This window comes from Crotalus tigris, unplaced genomic scaffold, assembly GCF_016545835.1.
Source record: "Crotalus tigris isolate CLP2741 ecotype Arizona unplaced genomic scaffold, ASM1654583v1 scf7180000018599.1079084, whole genome shotgun sequence".
NCBI classification, from domain to species: domain Eukaryota; kingdom Metazoa; phylum Chordata; class Lepidosauria; order Squamata; family Viperidae; genus Crotalus; species Crotalus tigris.
Genome location: NW_024097097.1, coordinates 864,792 through 878,061, shown reverse-complemented (window position 1 = coordinate 878,061; position 13,270 = coordinate 864,792). Strand labels below are relative to the sequence as shown.

The 13,270-nt window shown below is 44.2% G+C and overlaps 1 protein-coding gene across 2 annotated transcripts in view; it reads right to left on the bottom strand.

Moving 5' to 3' along the window:
- The window catches only part of MYH10 (myosin heavy chain 10), an 89,387-nt gene that overhangs the window by 67,497 nt on the left and 8,620 nt on the right, over window positions 1-13,270 (bottom strand). For both annotated transcript variants that reach the window (XM_039355114.1, XM_039355115.1), the window contains one exon: window positions 11,108-11,264. In XM_039355114.1, the coding sequence (XP_039211048.1) occupies window positions 11,108-11,264 (157 nt within the window). The remainder of the gene's footprint in view (window positions 1-11,107; window positions 11,265-13,270) is intronic.

Sequence of the window (13,270 nt, the reverse complement as noted above, 5' to 3'; positions counted from 1 at the left end):
ATCTACTGCCAGCTCCCTGACACTAGTTTCTCTGGAGTTTCCTTCTACAAGACAAAATTATCAGAAGTCAAGTTCAGGGTAGGGTGGAATAGACAAGGAATGTCAAATTAGGTCTTACACAATAAGGCATCTGGAAATTTATTTTGTGTGCTGGGAACATAGGTGATATAAAAATTGAAGTGAGAGAAAAACTATGTCCCACCTGATCTAATATTAATTTAAGGTCAGTTCCTCCTGCAGGTGCTCCAGATACTTGTGATCTGTCCATCCTCTCCAAGAAATGCCATTATTGAAATGCTTTATTTTAATTTATTTAACTAATGTATATAGTTACTTTTCTACTCATGGAATTCTGGATGGTGAACAGAAATAAATATAACCAAACTACAAAACTCCAGTTTAAAATAAATTGGGCTGATGCCCTTAAATGTTTTATTATTGACATATCAAATAAAAATAGAGCCTTGGTCTGATCTATAGGAAATTTTGTTGGCCTGCCATCATGAACAATTCATTCTAAGCACTGAAAGTCAGGAATTGAACTTGAGTCCTGCCCCCAAGATGGAATTTGGTCTTGAGAACAAAGTCACACTGGCTATGCAGCTGTCACATGTTCCGACTAATGAAGCACTTCAAAGAACTTTCAGGCATGTTGCCTAAAATCTTTATTGCAGAGCTACAGTTTTGCCGGTTGCCATGATGGACTGGTTGATGCCAGAATCTGAACTTCCTTTCGCTGGCATCAAGCTTTCCTTGCTAAACCCCTCCCTTCTCATGCAGTCACAGGTCACATTATCCAATTAGTGAGAAGGTCAAAAGTTTGCTTCCTCTTTCTTTCCCCGGGCTTTTTCCACCGCCCAGTCTAAGCTAAGTATTAACCCAATAAATGCCAGACAGTTTTGCATATTGTCAAAGCAAGAATATACAGTATTTGCAGCATTGACAGCAGCAACTTGTGGGGCCACTTTCAGCTAAGGCATGGCTTGATCCCAATTCTTTATCATACCACTGTATAGGTTTTATATCTGTGTATACTGTTGATGCTGCAACATTGACAGTGTCCTGTCTACTTCTTCTGCAGACAGTGGGATACCTTGAAACTTTGTTACTAGATTCTATTTTAGACCTAGAAGGCGAGACACAATATCTTTCTTATGAGAGAGTAGTGTCACTGTCACTGTTAAAGGCATTGAGGAAACTGATAAGGAAATATTTCTGAAATGATGGACCACAGGTTATCTAGTTACTATACTAGTTATTAAAGCTAAACAATTGTAAAACTTCTAAAGATTTATGTGAACTCAGTTCATTTCTAACTATTGACTTGAATGAGAACTTTACAATGATTTCTGATCATGATATAATGCAGGGGTGTCAAATTGCCAGCCCGCGGTCCGGACACATCATCCGGAAGCCACGCCCATCCTATTGCCAGCAATGGCAAAACCCTCCCGATACATTGCGTGACGTCACATGACGTCGCGAGTTTGACATGTCTGATATGTGTACCAAAACGCATATAAGAATGCATAAATCTGCAATTTGAATTATGAATTAGTCAAATGCTATTTATTTTTTAAAACTTCTATAACTTAAGAACTTGAGAATTTTAACATATTAATTCTGTCTTGAGAAATCCAAAAACAGTATAGATTGTTCAAGAGAGCAAATTCTTCACATAATGTGTCCAAGGTGTAATTTGAGTCTGGTCATTTGTGCCTTAAATAAGAATCATGGATTGATTTTTTCTATGAGTGAATCATAGAAAAATCATGGTATTCTCAAAAATCTTCTCCAACACCAAAGTTCAAAAGCATAAATATACTCACTTTCCTTATTTTTCAAAGTCTAACTTTCATCCATGTAATGTCATAGGGGAAACCATTGCCAGAATAATTCTGATCTTTATATCCCAGCAATGAATTATCTTTTCGAAGGCCTACCTGCAAGTCTTGGATATTTGTCTCACCTGCTAGTTAACACACTGTTAATTCTCCTTTCTTTGATAACCAACCTCTTCCTATCCATTGGCCCATGTCATTCCCCAGACTGGCTGCCATGTTTTGGTTAGAACCTCACAGATTCTTTTTCCATTATTGTTCGTTATATTTCTGTATATATTCCATAAATCGCTGTAGTCTTTTGATTTGAAATGACCTCAGTACTGATCTAACTTCATCTTCTAGAGATTTTTGTAAATAGGAAGTATTTTCTAAAGTTGGATGCTGACATCTCTAATGCACAAAATTTTCATTATGCATTTCCCTTTGTTCGATCTTTGAATCAGTTACTAGCTGCCCATTGGCATACTTTATAATAACAATTCAAGGTTGGAATCTTCTTTAAACTATAGAGATCTTTTGAAAGCCCTTTGTTGCTTTGATTTAGCTACTCTATACAACAAGATGTTATTAGGATTAAAACTGCTAATACTGATCTGAATTCAATTTCCTGCCTTATAGGCAAGGTCTCTGAGAAAAAAAAAACAACCAAGACAATGTTGCTTCAATGGAATTGTGTACCGACATCCAGTTTAAGCAAACACTTGGGAAATTTGATAGAAATTTCTCCTACCCATGCAGGCTGCACACTGCTGCCATAGAAATTTAAGATACCAGGCTGCCTACGATTGTGGTAAAGTGAGGGAGAAGGAAAAACGGGGAGAAAAGGCTCAGGTAGAACTTTGGAGTACAGCTATGTTGTCATGATGGCAGACGGCTACTCTGGTTGTGAGCCAGAATTGTTATAGGGCAGCTAAAAAGACAGCATTCTTATTGGCTAAGTCTAGTATATAGGTATTGAGGATTAAAGCCCTGGAGGGAAACCCATTTTCTATAAAACATGCTACTAATTTGAGCTGTAAAGTGAGAAACAAAAGGGTTGGGGTTAACAGAGGGGTTAGGCTTAAGTAAAGGAGTTGCAATGTTTGAGTCCATGCTGTTTTGAGGCATCAAGTCAGAAAAAGCTTTTGAACACAATGTGCGTGAATTTAGGGAATGGAGACAGACATTGCTATGCAGGTATTCCACTGGAATGTGCAGGTGTCATTTTTCCACTGGAATGTGCAGGTATCATGGTCCCAATGGGAGAAGAGGGTGAAGGGGCGTTGACTTACCTGAACGCCTTTTCTCAGCACGGAGATGGATAATCCACGCAGTGGGTTGAGACTGTATTCCTGGCCAATCAGATCAGTCAGCCAAAGTTGCCACGCCCCGTCTTGGACCATGATCCTTTAGTCTTGACTCGAGCGCAGCCATTGACTGACAGTAAGACGTTTTGGCTCCACTAAATATACCCTATTATTCTAGTCTATAAGGGTGGGTGTGGATTATCCATCTCCGTGCTGAGAAAAGGCGTTCAGGTAAGTCAACGCCCCTTCTCCAGCACTGGAGATGGATAATCCACGCAGTGGGACATACCAAAGCCTATTGTCCCTTGGGTTGGGGAATAGACTGGTCCCGTGTGCAACTTTGGTCTAGCACCTGCTGGAGAACCCTCCTACCGAAGGAGGCCTCTGCAGAGGAGTACCTGTCGATTTTGTAATGACGAATGAATGGAGAGGGCGAGGCCCAAGTGGCTGCCCTGCATACCTCTTCAATAGAAGCCTGCATGGCCCATGCTGCTGAGGTGGCAGCACTCCTTGTGGAATGGCCCGTGATATGCTTGGGGACTTGCAAGGACTCCGCCTGGTATGCCCCAGTGATGTATGCCCTAATCCACCTACCGATGGTAGAGGACGAGACCTTCCGGCCCCTAGTAGCGGGGTGGAAGGATATGAAAAGCGCTTCCGAGCGTCGGAATTCCGCTGTGCGTGAAATGTAATGTCTTAGTGCCCTGCGTACGTCCAAGGTGTGCCATTGTTGCTCCAGGGGATGAGCTGGGTTTGGACAGAAGTCTGGTAGGACTATTTCCTGTGATCTGTGAAAAAGGGAGTTGACCTTTGGAATGAATGAAGGGTCTATTCTTAGGACTACCTTGTCCCTGTGAAAATGGCACAGGTCCTTCCTCATTGAGAGAGAAGCTAACTCGGATATCCGCCGAGCTGACGTGATGGCTACCAAGAATGCTACCTTATGGGTCAGATAGCGAATGTCACATGTTTTGAGTGGTTCGAAGGGCACTCTGGTAAGAGCTTGTAGTACTCGTGGTAGTTCCCACGATGGATACCTGTGCACGGTTGGCGGTCTGATGTTCACAGCCCCCTTGAGGAAGGATCGTATTAAGGGATGCTTGCCCAAGGATTCACCGGGGCTGGCAGAAAGTATAGTTGAGAGGGCGGCGATTTGCCTGCGCAGTGTGTTTGGCGAGAGGTCCCTCTCTAGGCCATCTAGTAAAAATTCTAGGATCTTGGGAATTGTGATCCCTTCGAGTAACAATTCCTGTTTAGAGCACCATGATTGGAAGCTTCTCCACGTGGCCTCGTAGATACGGTTCGCGGAGGGGCGCCTTGATGCCTGTATGACCCTAATTACACCCTGTGAGCAAGCCCCCTTGGCTAAAATTGACCGTTCAAGAGCCAGACGGCTAGTTGTAGCCATTGTGGCTCTGGGTGGGAGATCTCCCCCTGCTTGAGGGAGATCCTCTCCGGAGGAATCCGCCATGGATTCGTGCGGGAGAGACTCCTCAAGTCTGCGAACCAAGGTCTCCTTAGCCAATAAGGGGCCACAAGGATTACCTCGGCCCTTTACCGCAGAATCTTGCGTACTACCGCCGGAAGGAGAGGTAAGGGTGGAAACGCGTACAGGAGCCCCCTTGGCCATGGGCTCCGTAACGCGTCCGTCTGCTCTGCTCCCTTGGATGGGAATCGGGAGAAGAAGCGAGTTAGGTGGGCATTGGAAGGAGAGGCAAAAAGGTCCACCTGGGGAAGCCCGAAGCGGTGACAGACCTCCCTGAAGATCCTCGGGTGTAGTTGCCACTCCGAGTGATCTATTGTTGATCTGCTCAACAGATCTGCTTGGATGTTGGCCTCCCCCGATATGTGGTCGGCCTTTATGGAGGCCAGATTTTGTTCCGCCCAGGCCCCCAGTAGGAGGGCCTCGGCCGAGAGTGAGCGAGAGTGTGTGCCCCCCTGACGGTTTATGTGGGCCTTGGCTGTCACGTTGTCCGTCAGGACCAGTACGTGCCTGCCTTTTATGCTGCTGTGAAAATGCCTTAACGCTAGGTGAATAGCCCGCAGCTCGAGCCAGTTTATGTTGTGTCGGAGATCCACCGCTGACCAGCGGCCCTGTGTCCACTTGGTCCCCAAGTGGCCTCCCCAGCCGAATAAGCTCGCATCTGTTGTGACTACTACTCTGTCTGGTTCCCTGAAGGGGGACCCCCTGAGGAGAGCTGGAGATAGCCACCACCTGAGGGAGTGTCGTACTCTCAGAGGTATGCCTACCCTCTTCCGGGATGCACTGATTTGTTGTCTCTGAAACGGGAGCATGAACCACTGCAGTTCTCTTGAGTGCAGCCTTGCCCAAGGAACTATTGCTATGGTCGATATCATCTTCCCTAGCAGCTGGGAGAGGCAGACCAGCGTCACTGACTGACCGCGGCTTACCTGTTTTACGGCTTTCTTTATGCTGCTGAGGCGTTCCTGTGATAGGTACACCTTGCATTCCTTTGTGTCTATGACCGCTCCCAGATGGAGTATTCTCGTAGTTGGGGTTAGATGGCTCTTTGGAAAGTTCACCGAGAAGCCGTGGTCCTGCAGCATTTTTATCACTAACTTTAGGTCCGCCCGAGACTGCTGGGCGGACGATGACTGGATTAGAATATCGTCCAGGTAGCACTGGACTCTGACTGGTACGTTTCTTAGGTGTGCTGCCAGAACCGCCAGAATCTTGGTGAACACCCTGGGCGCTGATGACAGGCCGAATGGAAGTGCCCTGTATTGAAAATGGTGCCCCCTGTAGGCAAACCGTAGAAAGCGGCGGTGAGCCAGAGAGATAGGGATGTGCAAGTATGCCTCCGTGAGGTCGATCGATGCCAGAAAATCCCCTTTCCTTACGCTTCCAAGGATGGAGCGTAGTGTCTGCATTTTGAATTTGCGGTATTTTATGTAGAAATTTAGCCTTTTCAAATCCAAAACGGCTCTCCAACCCCCCGAGGGTTTTGGGACCACGAAGAGGATAGAATAAAACCCCTGGTCTCTCTGGTTCATAGGCACCGGCTCTACGGCCCGTATGTTTAGAAGGTGCTGAACGGCCTCGTTCATGAGCCTTCTCTTTGTTGGGTTTGTGGGACAGGGGCACGGGCGGAAGCGGTTCGGGGGCTTTGAGAGAAATTCTAGAGATAGACCATGACGTATGGTGTTCCTGACCCATACGTCCGTGGTGGTCTCTTCCCACTGGGGAGCAAACCCTGCTAGTCTGCCCCCTATGGGAAGGTCTGGGCGGGAGTCATCTGGTACGGCGGAAGGGGCGGTTGTTCCCCCGAAAGGGCCGTCTTCCCTGTGTTTGCCTATGTCTTGTGTTCTGTCTGTCCCCCTGTCTTTCCCTATCCTGTCTAGCTTGGAAGGGTTGGGAATTTTGAAAGTAGTTGACCCTGGCTTCCGTACGAAAGGATTGTTTCCTTCCCCAGGAGCCGGGTCTCTTGTCCTGCCTTTTAAGCATGTGTTTAAGGACCTTGCGCTTGTCCTTGTTCTCTGTCAGGTATGGCGTTAGTGCCTCACCAAACAGCTTTGCCCCTTGGTACGGAGCCGAAGCCAATTTCCACTTGGATTTGGTATCCGCCTGCCAGTTCTTTAGCCAGAGGATGCGCCTGCTCGTGTTGTTTGCCGCCATTGCCTTGGCTGAAAACTTGGTCGCTAAAAGTGTTGCGTCCAACGCATATTCCGTGGCCGCTACCATTTTGCTGAATTCCTGGTGAGTGCGTATATCTTCCATGGGAACCCGGCCCTGTAACTCACGGAGCCAACAAAGTGTGGCTCTGGTGGAAAAGGACGCGGAGGTAGACGCCCTGGTAGCCCAAGCTATTGCCTGGTGCGTTCTCCTGTAGTTGGACTCACTCTTTCGGTCCTCGGCTTTAAGAGCCTCAGCAAAATCTCCTGATATGGCCATGTCCGATATCAGGGGACCTATGGGTTCGTCCACCACCGGCACCTCCAATGTTCCCTCTAGCTCCCTTGCTACGTTAAATAGCTTCCTCTCCGCATTGCTAGGAAGCGGTAGGGAGGTTGGCGCTGCCCACTGTTTCCTTATTGTGTTTAGGAACATGGTCGGGCATGGTATGCGGTGTTGAGTGGTTACCTTTTCGGCGAACGTCGGCTCAGCCTCCGTGTCAACTGTGACAGGCTCCGCTGGTGTCCCATGCCCCAGATGGGCTGTGGCCTCAGCCTTGCGCAGAATAGTAACAAAAAGAGAAGGGTTAAACAGGCCGCTGAAGGACGGCCCTTGAGGTGAGGTGTCCTCCTCCTCCTCAGACATTTGAATCCCTTGTGACGTACCTGGCTGGTCCAGGTAAGCTTCCTCAGAGACCGACGAGTCTGAGACGGAGGAGAGGTCCTGATGGTCCTCCGTTTCCTCCCGATGCCTCATTCTAAGTCCTAGAGGCTTGGTTTTTGAAGTTTGAGCCCTGGCCTCAAATGCACGGTCCACTGCCTGTGCTATTAGGGTAGCTAGCAGATCCCCCGTCAATGCAGGAGGAGTGACCATTGCCTGCGACCCTGCAGGTGCTGTGGTTAGCATGGTCCTCGGGGTTTCCTGTAACCTCCGTGGGGAGGGGGATCGGGAGAGCGATGAGAATTCGCCTATCCCACCCTCTGTTTGGGACTGTGATGAGCTCCCTAATGACCAAATGGCCCGTGGGGATGAAGGGAGACCCAGCGGTAGATCAGGACCTATTCCCCCATTCTGCCTATTTTCAATTCTGGCCCTTTTCTGGGCTCTGTCGAACTCTTTTTCTAGGGCTTGGTGTCTTCTGATTGCCTGTTTGTCAGCCTTCTTTGATGACTTCCTTGCAGCCTTTCTAGGGGCTGCAGAGGATTCCGAATCCTCTGAAGCAGGTGCTCCAGAGGATGAAGGCGGGGCTCCAGTGGAGGGAATGATTGCTTCCTCCATTCTCCACTAACGCTGGGCCGCGATAGGGGGGACCCAGGTAGTAGGAGAGCTCCAACTTTGAGTAAGGACAGGCGCACTACTGGGGGCGTCTGGAACTCAGGAGCAGACTCTGCAAAATTGTCAGAGTTAGTCACTGTGCACGGATAAGAACAGGCACGCTAATGGGAATGCCTGGAACCCGGCTTGACTATGGTGGGTAAGGACAGGCACGCGACTGGGGATGCCTGGAACCCACCACTAAATCCAGAGGCGTACGGGCCACTAATGGGGGACCCGAAGTCTGGAAGGAGCCAAAGGCAACTAAACACAGTTAGTTATGAAAGGTTCTTATTTACTTTAGGTAGAAGACACCAAGTCCTGGAACCAGTAGCTATGTGTCTGATTTGAATGTCTCTGAATGAATAATAGATGCTTTAGTACCCCAGTACTGCTTGCCTATTAATTCACTCCAGCGGCTGAACCTAGCTTTCTCAGTGAGCTTTAACTCCCCTGTTTGGACAAAAAATATGGCCGCCGCTGCCAGGAGGCTACTGCGCATGTGTTAACAAGGCTGCCTATGCCACGTGCGGTTGTAACAAAGAGCTGCGCGTGCTTCCAGCTGTGCAGACAATGGCGCCTCGTTTAAAAAATCCTGAGCAGCCTGGAGTGAAAAGACTGTTCCTTCGCACGCCAGCTGTTTCCCTTAATCAATCTCCCTCCCAGCATGCATCCCCTTTGTCCTCCGCTTCCCTCGCTAACTGATTGCCTTTCTGTCTTTTTTGTTTTGTTTGTTTTAAACGCGAGGGGTTGCCCGAGCCTCCCCGTTTGTTTAAGGGGCTGCCGGCTGCTGGAAGGTGGCTGGGGTTTTTGGGTTAGGGAGGGGAGTTAGGGATTTCCCCATTTTAAGTGGGGGTGGTTTCCCCTGTAGGAATCTGACTTCCTGAGTCTTACAATTTAGCAAGGAAATTTTTGAGTGATCAATTAAATTGAATTAAATTATCTCTAATTAACTTTTAAACTAAGCAATTTCAGCTACTAGAAAAAATCCCCCCTAATGGAAAGGAACTATACCTGCCCAGGAGCCAAAAGTTGTAGGTGTCTCTGTATGGCCAGATCAGTCAAGACTAAGGATCATGGCCCAAGACAGGGCGTGGCAACTTTGGCTGACTGATCTGATTGGCCAGGAATACAGTCTCAACCCACTGCGTGGATTATCCATCTCCAGTGCTGGAGAAGATGTCAGCTGGAAGCTTTCCTGAAGCCAGACAGGACACACTACACTTCAAACCCACAACAGACAGGACAAAGGGAGGCAGCTGCCTGCAGACTTTGGGGAAGCCCCAAAATGGGATGTGTTGGGCAAAAGCCCCAAAGGGACATACATCACATAAAAATTATGCAGAAAGACATCTGGCAAGATCCAAAAATGTATAACGAAAGTTTTTAAAGACACTCCAAAATAACTTAGCCAATCCCCTTCCTATCTCCCTTGCTTGATGAAATACTGAGGGGAGGGAGGAGGAAAAAGAGGAGTTGGTAGTTATACAGTAGAATGAGTAGTTGCTAGCAAATAACCATGGAAGAGGTAAAGAAAATTAAAAATTGGAAAGAAACTTTGTTGTAAAAAAATTTTTTTCCACTAATTCCTGTAAATATGTTTGTACATAGTAAGAAACAAAAAAGTTTTCACTGCCTTTCTCTGTGAAGCCCTTGTCCTCCTTAAAGGCACTCCCCCTCCAGTATAAAAGAGCCTTAAGGCATACTGTAACAATTATAACTTTTGTCAGATGATTTTTTTATTGCACTTCAGTTCATCAGTGTCCCATAAAACAAAAGATTCTACAAATGGCCAGATTCAGAGGGAAATGTTGACTTCTCAATTAGAGAAAAAGCATATACTCAAATGAACTAGAAGACAGCACACATTACAGCACATTTTTGTTAAACACTGGGTACAGCTGTTTAACATTATGAAAAGATGGTTTGTATGCATTCCCATAAGGAGTTAAGCTGGTAAAAGTAGAACAGTTCTTAACCCTGAGAGGACTGTTATTGGAACAAATTCCAGTTACCTTTTCATGGCCTTCACAAGGATAGTGAACATGAAAAAACAGGAAGGAAAAGTCTAGGATTTAAACTTAGGATCACAGGCCTATAAAAAGGAGTTGTAATAATGTAGATAAGATTTTCTGTTGCACTTTATTTCATACTTCTTTACATAAAATATCCAGTTAAACTATGTCTTGTCCATGAGTCCGTTGCCAAATAAACTAATTTTTGAATCAGACCAGCTTTACCTTGTACCAAGCTGAAGGATAATAGCTCTCTTGCACTGAGAAGCACCTCTACCAGAAGCAATGCACAATCCTATCCTACATGTGGGTTATGCTATATCATTGACTTTCCAGGCGTAATAGCCACAGCTTGTTCTTCTACGTTAATATTAAAAAGAGACAATTCTTCTGACATTTGCCAGTTCTTTCCTACATATTTAAGAAGCTTCTCTAGTTCCAATCCACATTAATATTTAACTGAATCTTTGAGACAGGTTCATTTACTCCCACAGCAGTCAAAATCCCATCAGTTGAAGTGAATGATAGTCTGGTAGTTTGACAGACTCACAGTTGCAACTTACTCTCCTCAAAGCTAAAGAAGCATAAAGAGAATAACTGAAGAGTTAAAAGAAAAATAGCAAAATAATTAAGGATATTGAAAGATATTGGAATGGTTTTTTTTACTATTACATTCTTTAAAAATGTGAAGTGCCTGTCTAGCCACACATTACATTAAAAAGAGAAAATCTAACATCCATCTAAAGTCTCAACTAGACTTCCAGATTTCCTGAAACTAACTATACTGACTGCAGTTTATGGAATTGAGGTGCAAAATATCTTAAAATTCATTTCACAACCCAAGGCCATTTACCATCTAAGAATTGAAACCAATTAGATTTCTAATAACCGACGTGTATAGAGCTAATGACATTTATTATGATGTTACAATCTTTAATGTTAATCTTCTATTTACTTGTAATTCTAAAATGCTAGGCACAATGTCAGTGTACAACTTACAAATAAGAGTCTTACCTTGCAACATGCATCTATATGCAGATTCTGATATTGCATAAATATGTGGAGGCATTTCATGACGTTTCTTTCCCCTGTACATCTCAATGATGTTTTCAGAGTAAATTGGAAGGTTCTTGTATGGATTTATTACTACACAGAAGAGTCCAGAGTAGGTCTACAGCAAGAAAAAAAGCTGTTTAGTCTTCCTGTTTCACAATCAAGAGATTTTCTCCAGAAATAATTCCATTGAACTGGAGACTTAAATATTTTAATGCACGTTTGGTAAAATCAACACCAGTGAGCTACTTCTGAACAAAATCCTGGTTCCAAAGGGATATATCAGAGTACAGCAGTTGACAACCTGGTGACACAGATGATAATGGAATTTTCAGCTACAGTGAAAACTGTTGTCAAAAATCCACTAGGGATGAGATTTATCTTCCAACTATTTTCTTTTAAAAATACTGCTGAGACAACTAATGAGTAATTAAAAGAACTAAAATAAAGGTTAAAAAAAATAGTAGTATGTCATTTGGTGTAAATAAGTTCAAACGGCCATAAAGAAGTTTGGTTGTTTAAAATAAATCACCAGGCTCCAAAATGTAAATCTATTCAAGGTAAAAAGTTCAAAAGACTACAGTGTTAATGCCTGCTTTTTCAATAACACAAAAATAGAGCTAATAAGTAAATGAGCATGTAGGATTTCTCTGAACTTTTCTTCCCAGCCTGGCTCTTCAAATTTAACATCATTTAATCAAGATGAAGCCTCTGAATCAGTGTTTCTCAACCTTGACAATTTTAAGGCATGTGGACTTCAACTCCCAGAATTCCACAGCCAGCAATGCTGGCTGTGGAATTCTGGGAGTTGAAGTCCACATGCCTTAAAATTGTCAAGGTTGAGAAACACTGCTCTGAATGATCAAGAGAAGAAATTGGCTTGAAAGAAGAATGACAGAGAAGTTCCCCCTTCTCTGGTCACTGCCTCAAAGCTGCTCTTCATTAAAAAAAAAAAAAAAAAAACCAAAGAAGAATCTGTTAGCAAAGAACATAGAAGATTCTACCTGTGACATATGGTTCGGCTATTAGAATTCTTGCAACACTGGAAATGCTACCTAAAGTTGCTAATTTCTATACCATGGTAAATTGTCAGCACTAAATTTCAAACAGAAAGGGGGAAGGGGGGTTGGAATAAAATGTACAGTTGTCACCCAAGATTTAAATTTGGATCCCATGGCTGTCCTGTTAGTGTTAAAAATGCATATTGACACTATTATCACATCAATTGTCTTCCACCCTACACTGTGTTTTATGGATAGTTTGCTGCAGCATGAAGTAATCAAGTAATTTTTCATATTTTGTACTATAAAACAAATAGAAACATGCAGGGCTGCTGTTTATAAAAGCAGATATCTAGCATTTAATTAAAAATAAGATGTAATGGCTTTGTTCAATTATTATATACTACTCAAAAAAAATAAAGGGAGCACAAAATTATAGGATGTCTTATTTTTGTGTTCCCTTTATTTTTTTGAGCAGTATATAATACTATACAATTTGACCCAACTGACATTCTACCTACAGGTATCCTAAACTTATGACATTTCATTTAGCAACCATTCAAAGGTACAACAATACTTAAAACTGTTGCAGCATCCTTGCGGCTCAATGACCATGATGCTGGCCTTGGCAACCAACTCGCACGCTTCTAGTGTCCTACAATCATGTGATCACCATTAGTGACTTTTCCAGCCAGCTTCTGACAAGCAAAGTCAATGGAAATGCTGGCAAGGAAAGTCACAACTCATGGTCATGTGATGTCCTGTTTAACAATTGCAGCAAAAAAATTTGTAAAATGAGGAACAGTCACATGATGCCTCACTTAATGACTCAACCTTACCAAACTTCCCAGTCCCAATTTTGATCATAAGTCTAGGACTATCTGTATTAAAATATCCTAAAGTATTCTTAGATGTTATAAAAATGGCAATATTTATTTTATTTTTCTCCATCAGGTCAGAAATTTTACTTTTTGTGTATGGCCAAGGACAGAGTGGGAACTTTGTTGTTGTTAATTGCGAAGTCGTGTCCGACCCATCGCGACCCCATGGACAACGTTCCTCCAGGTTTTGCCTTTTAGTACTGTCCATGGGGTTTTCATGGCAAAAATACTGGAGTGGTTTG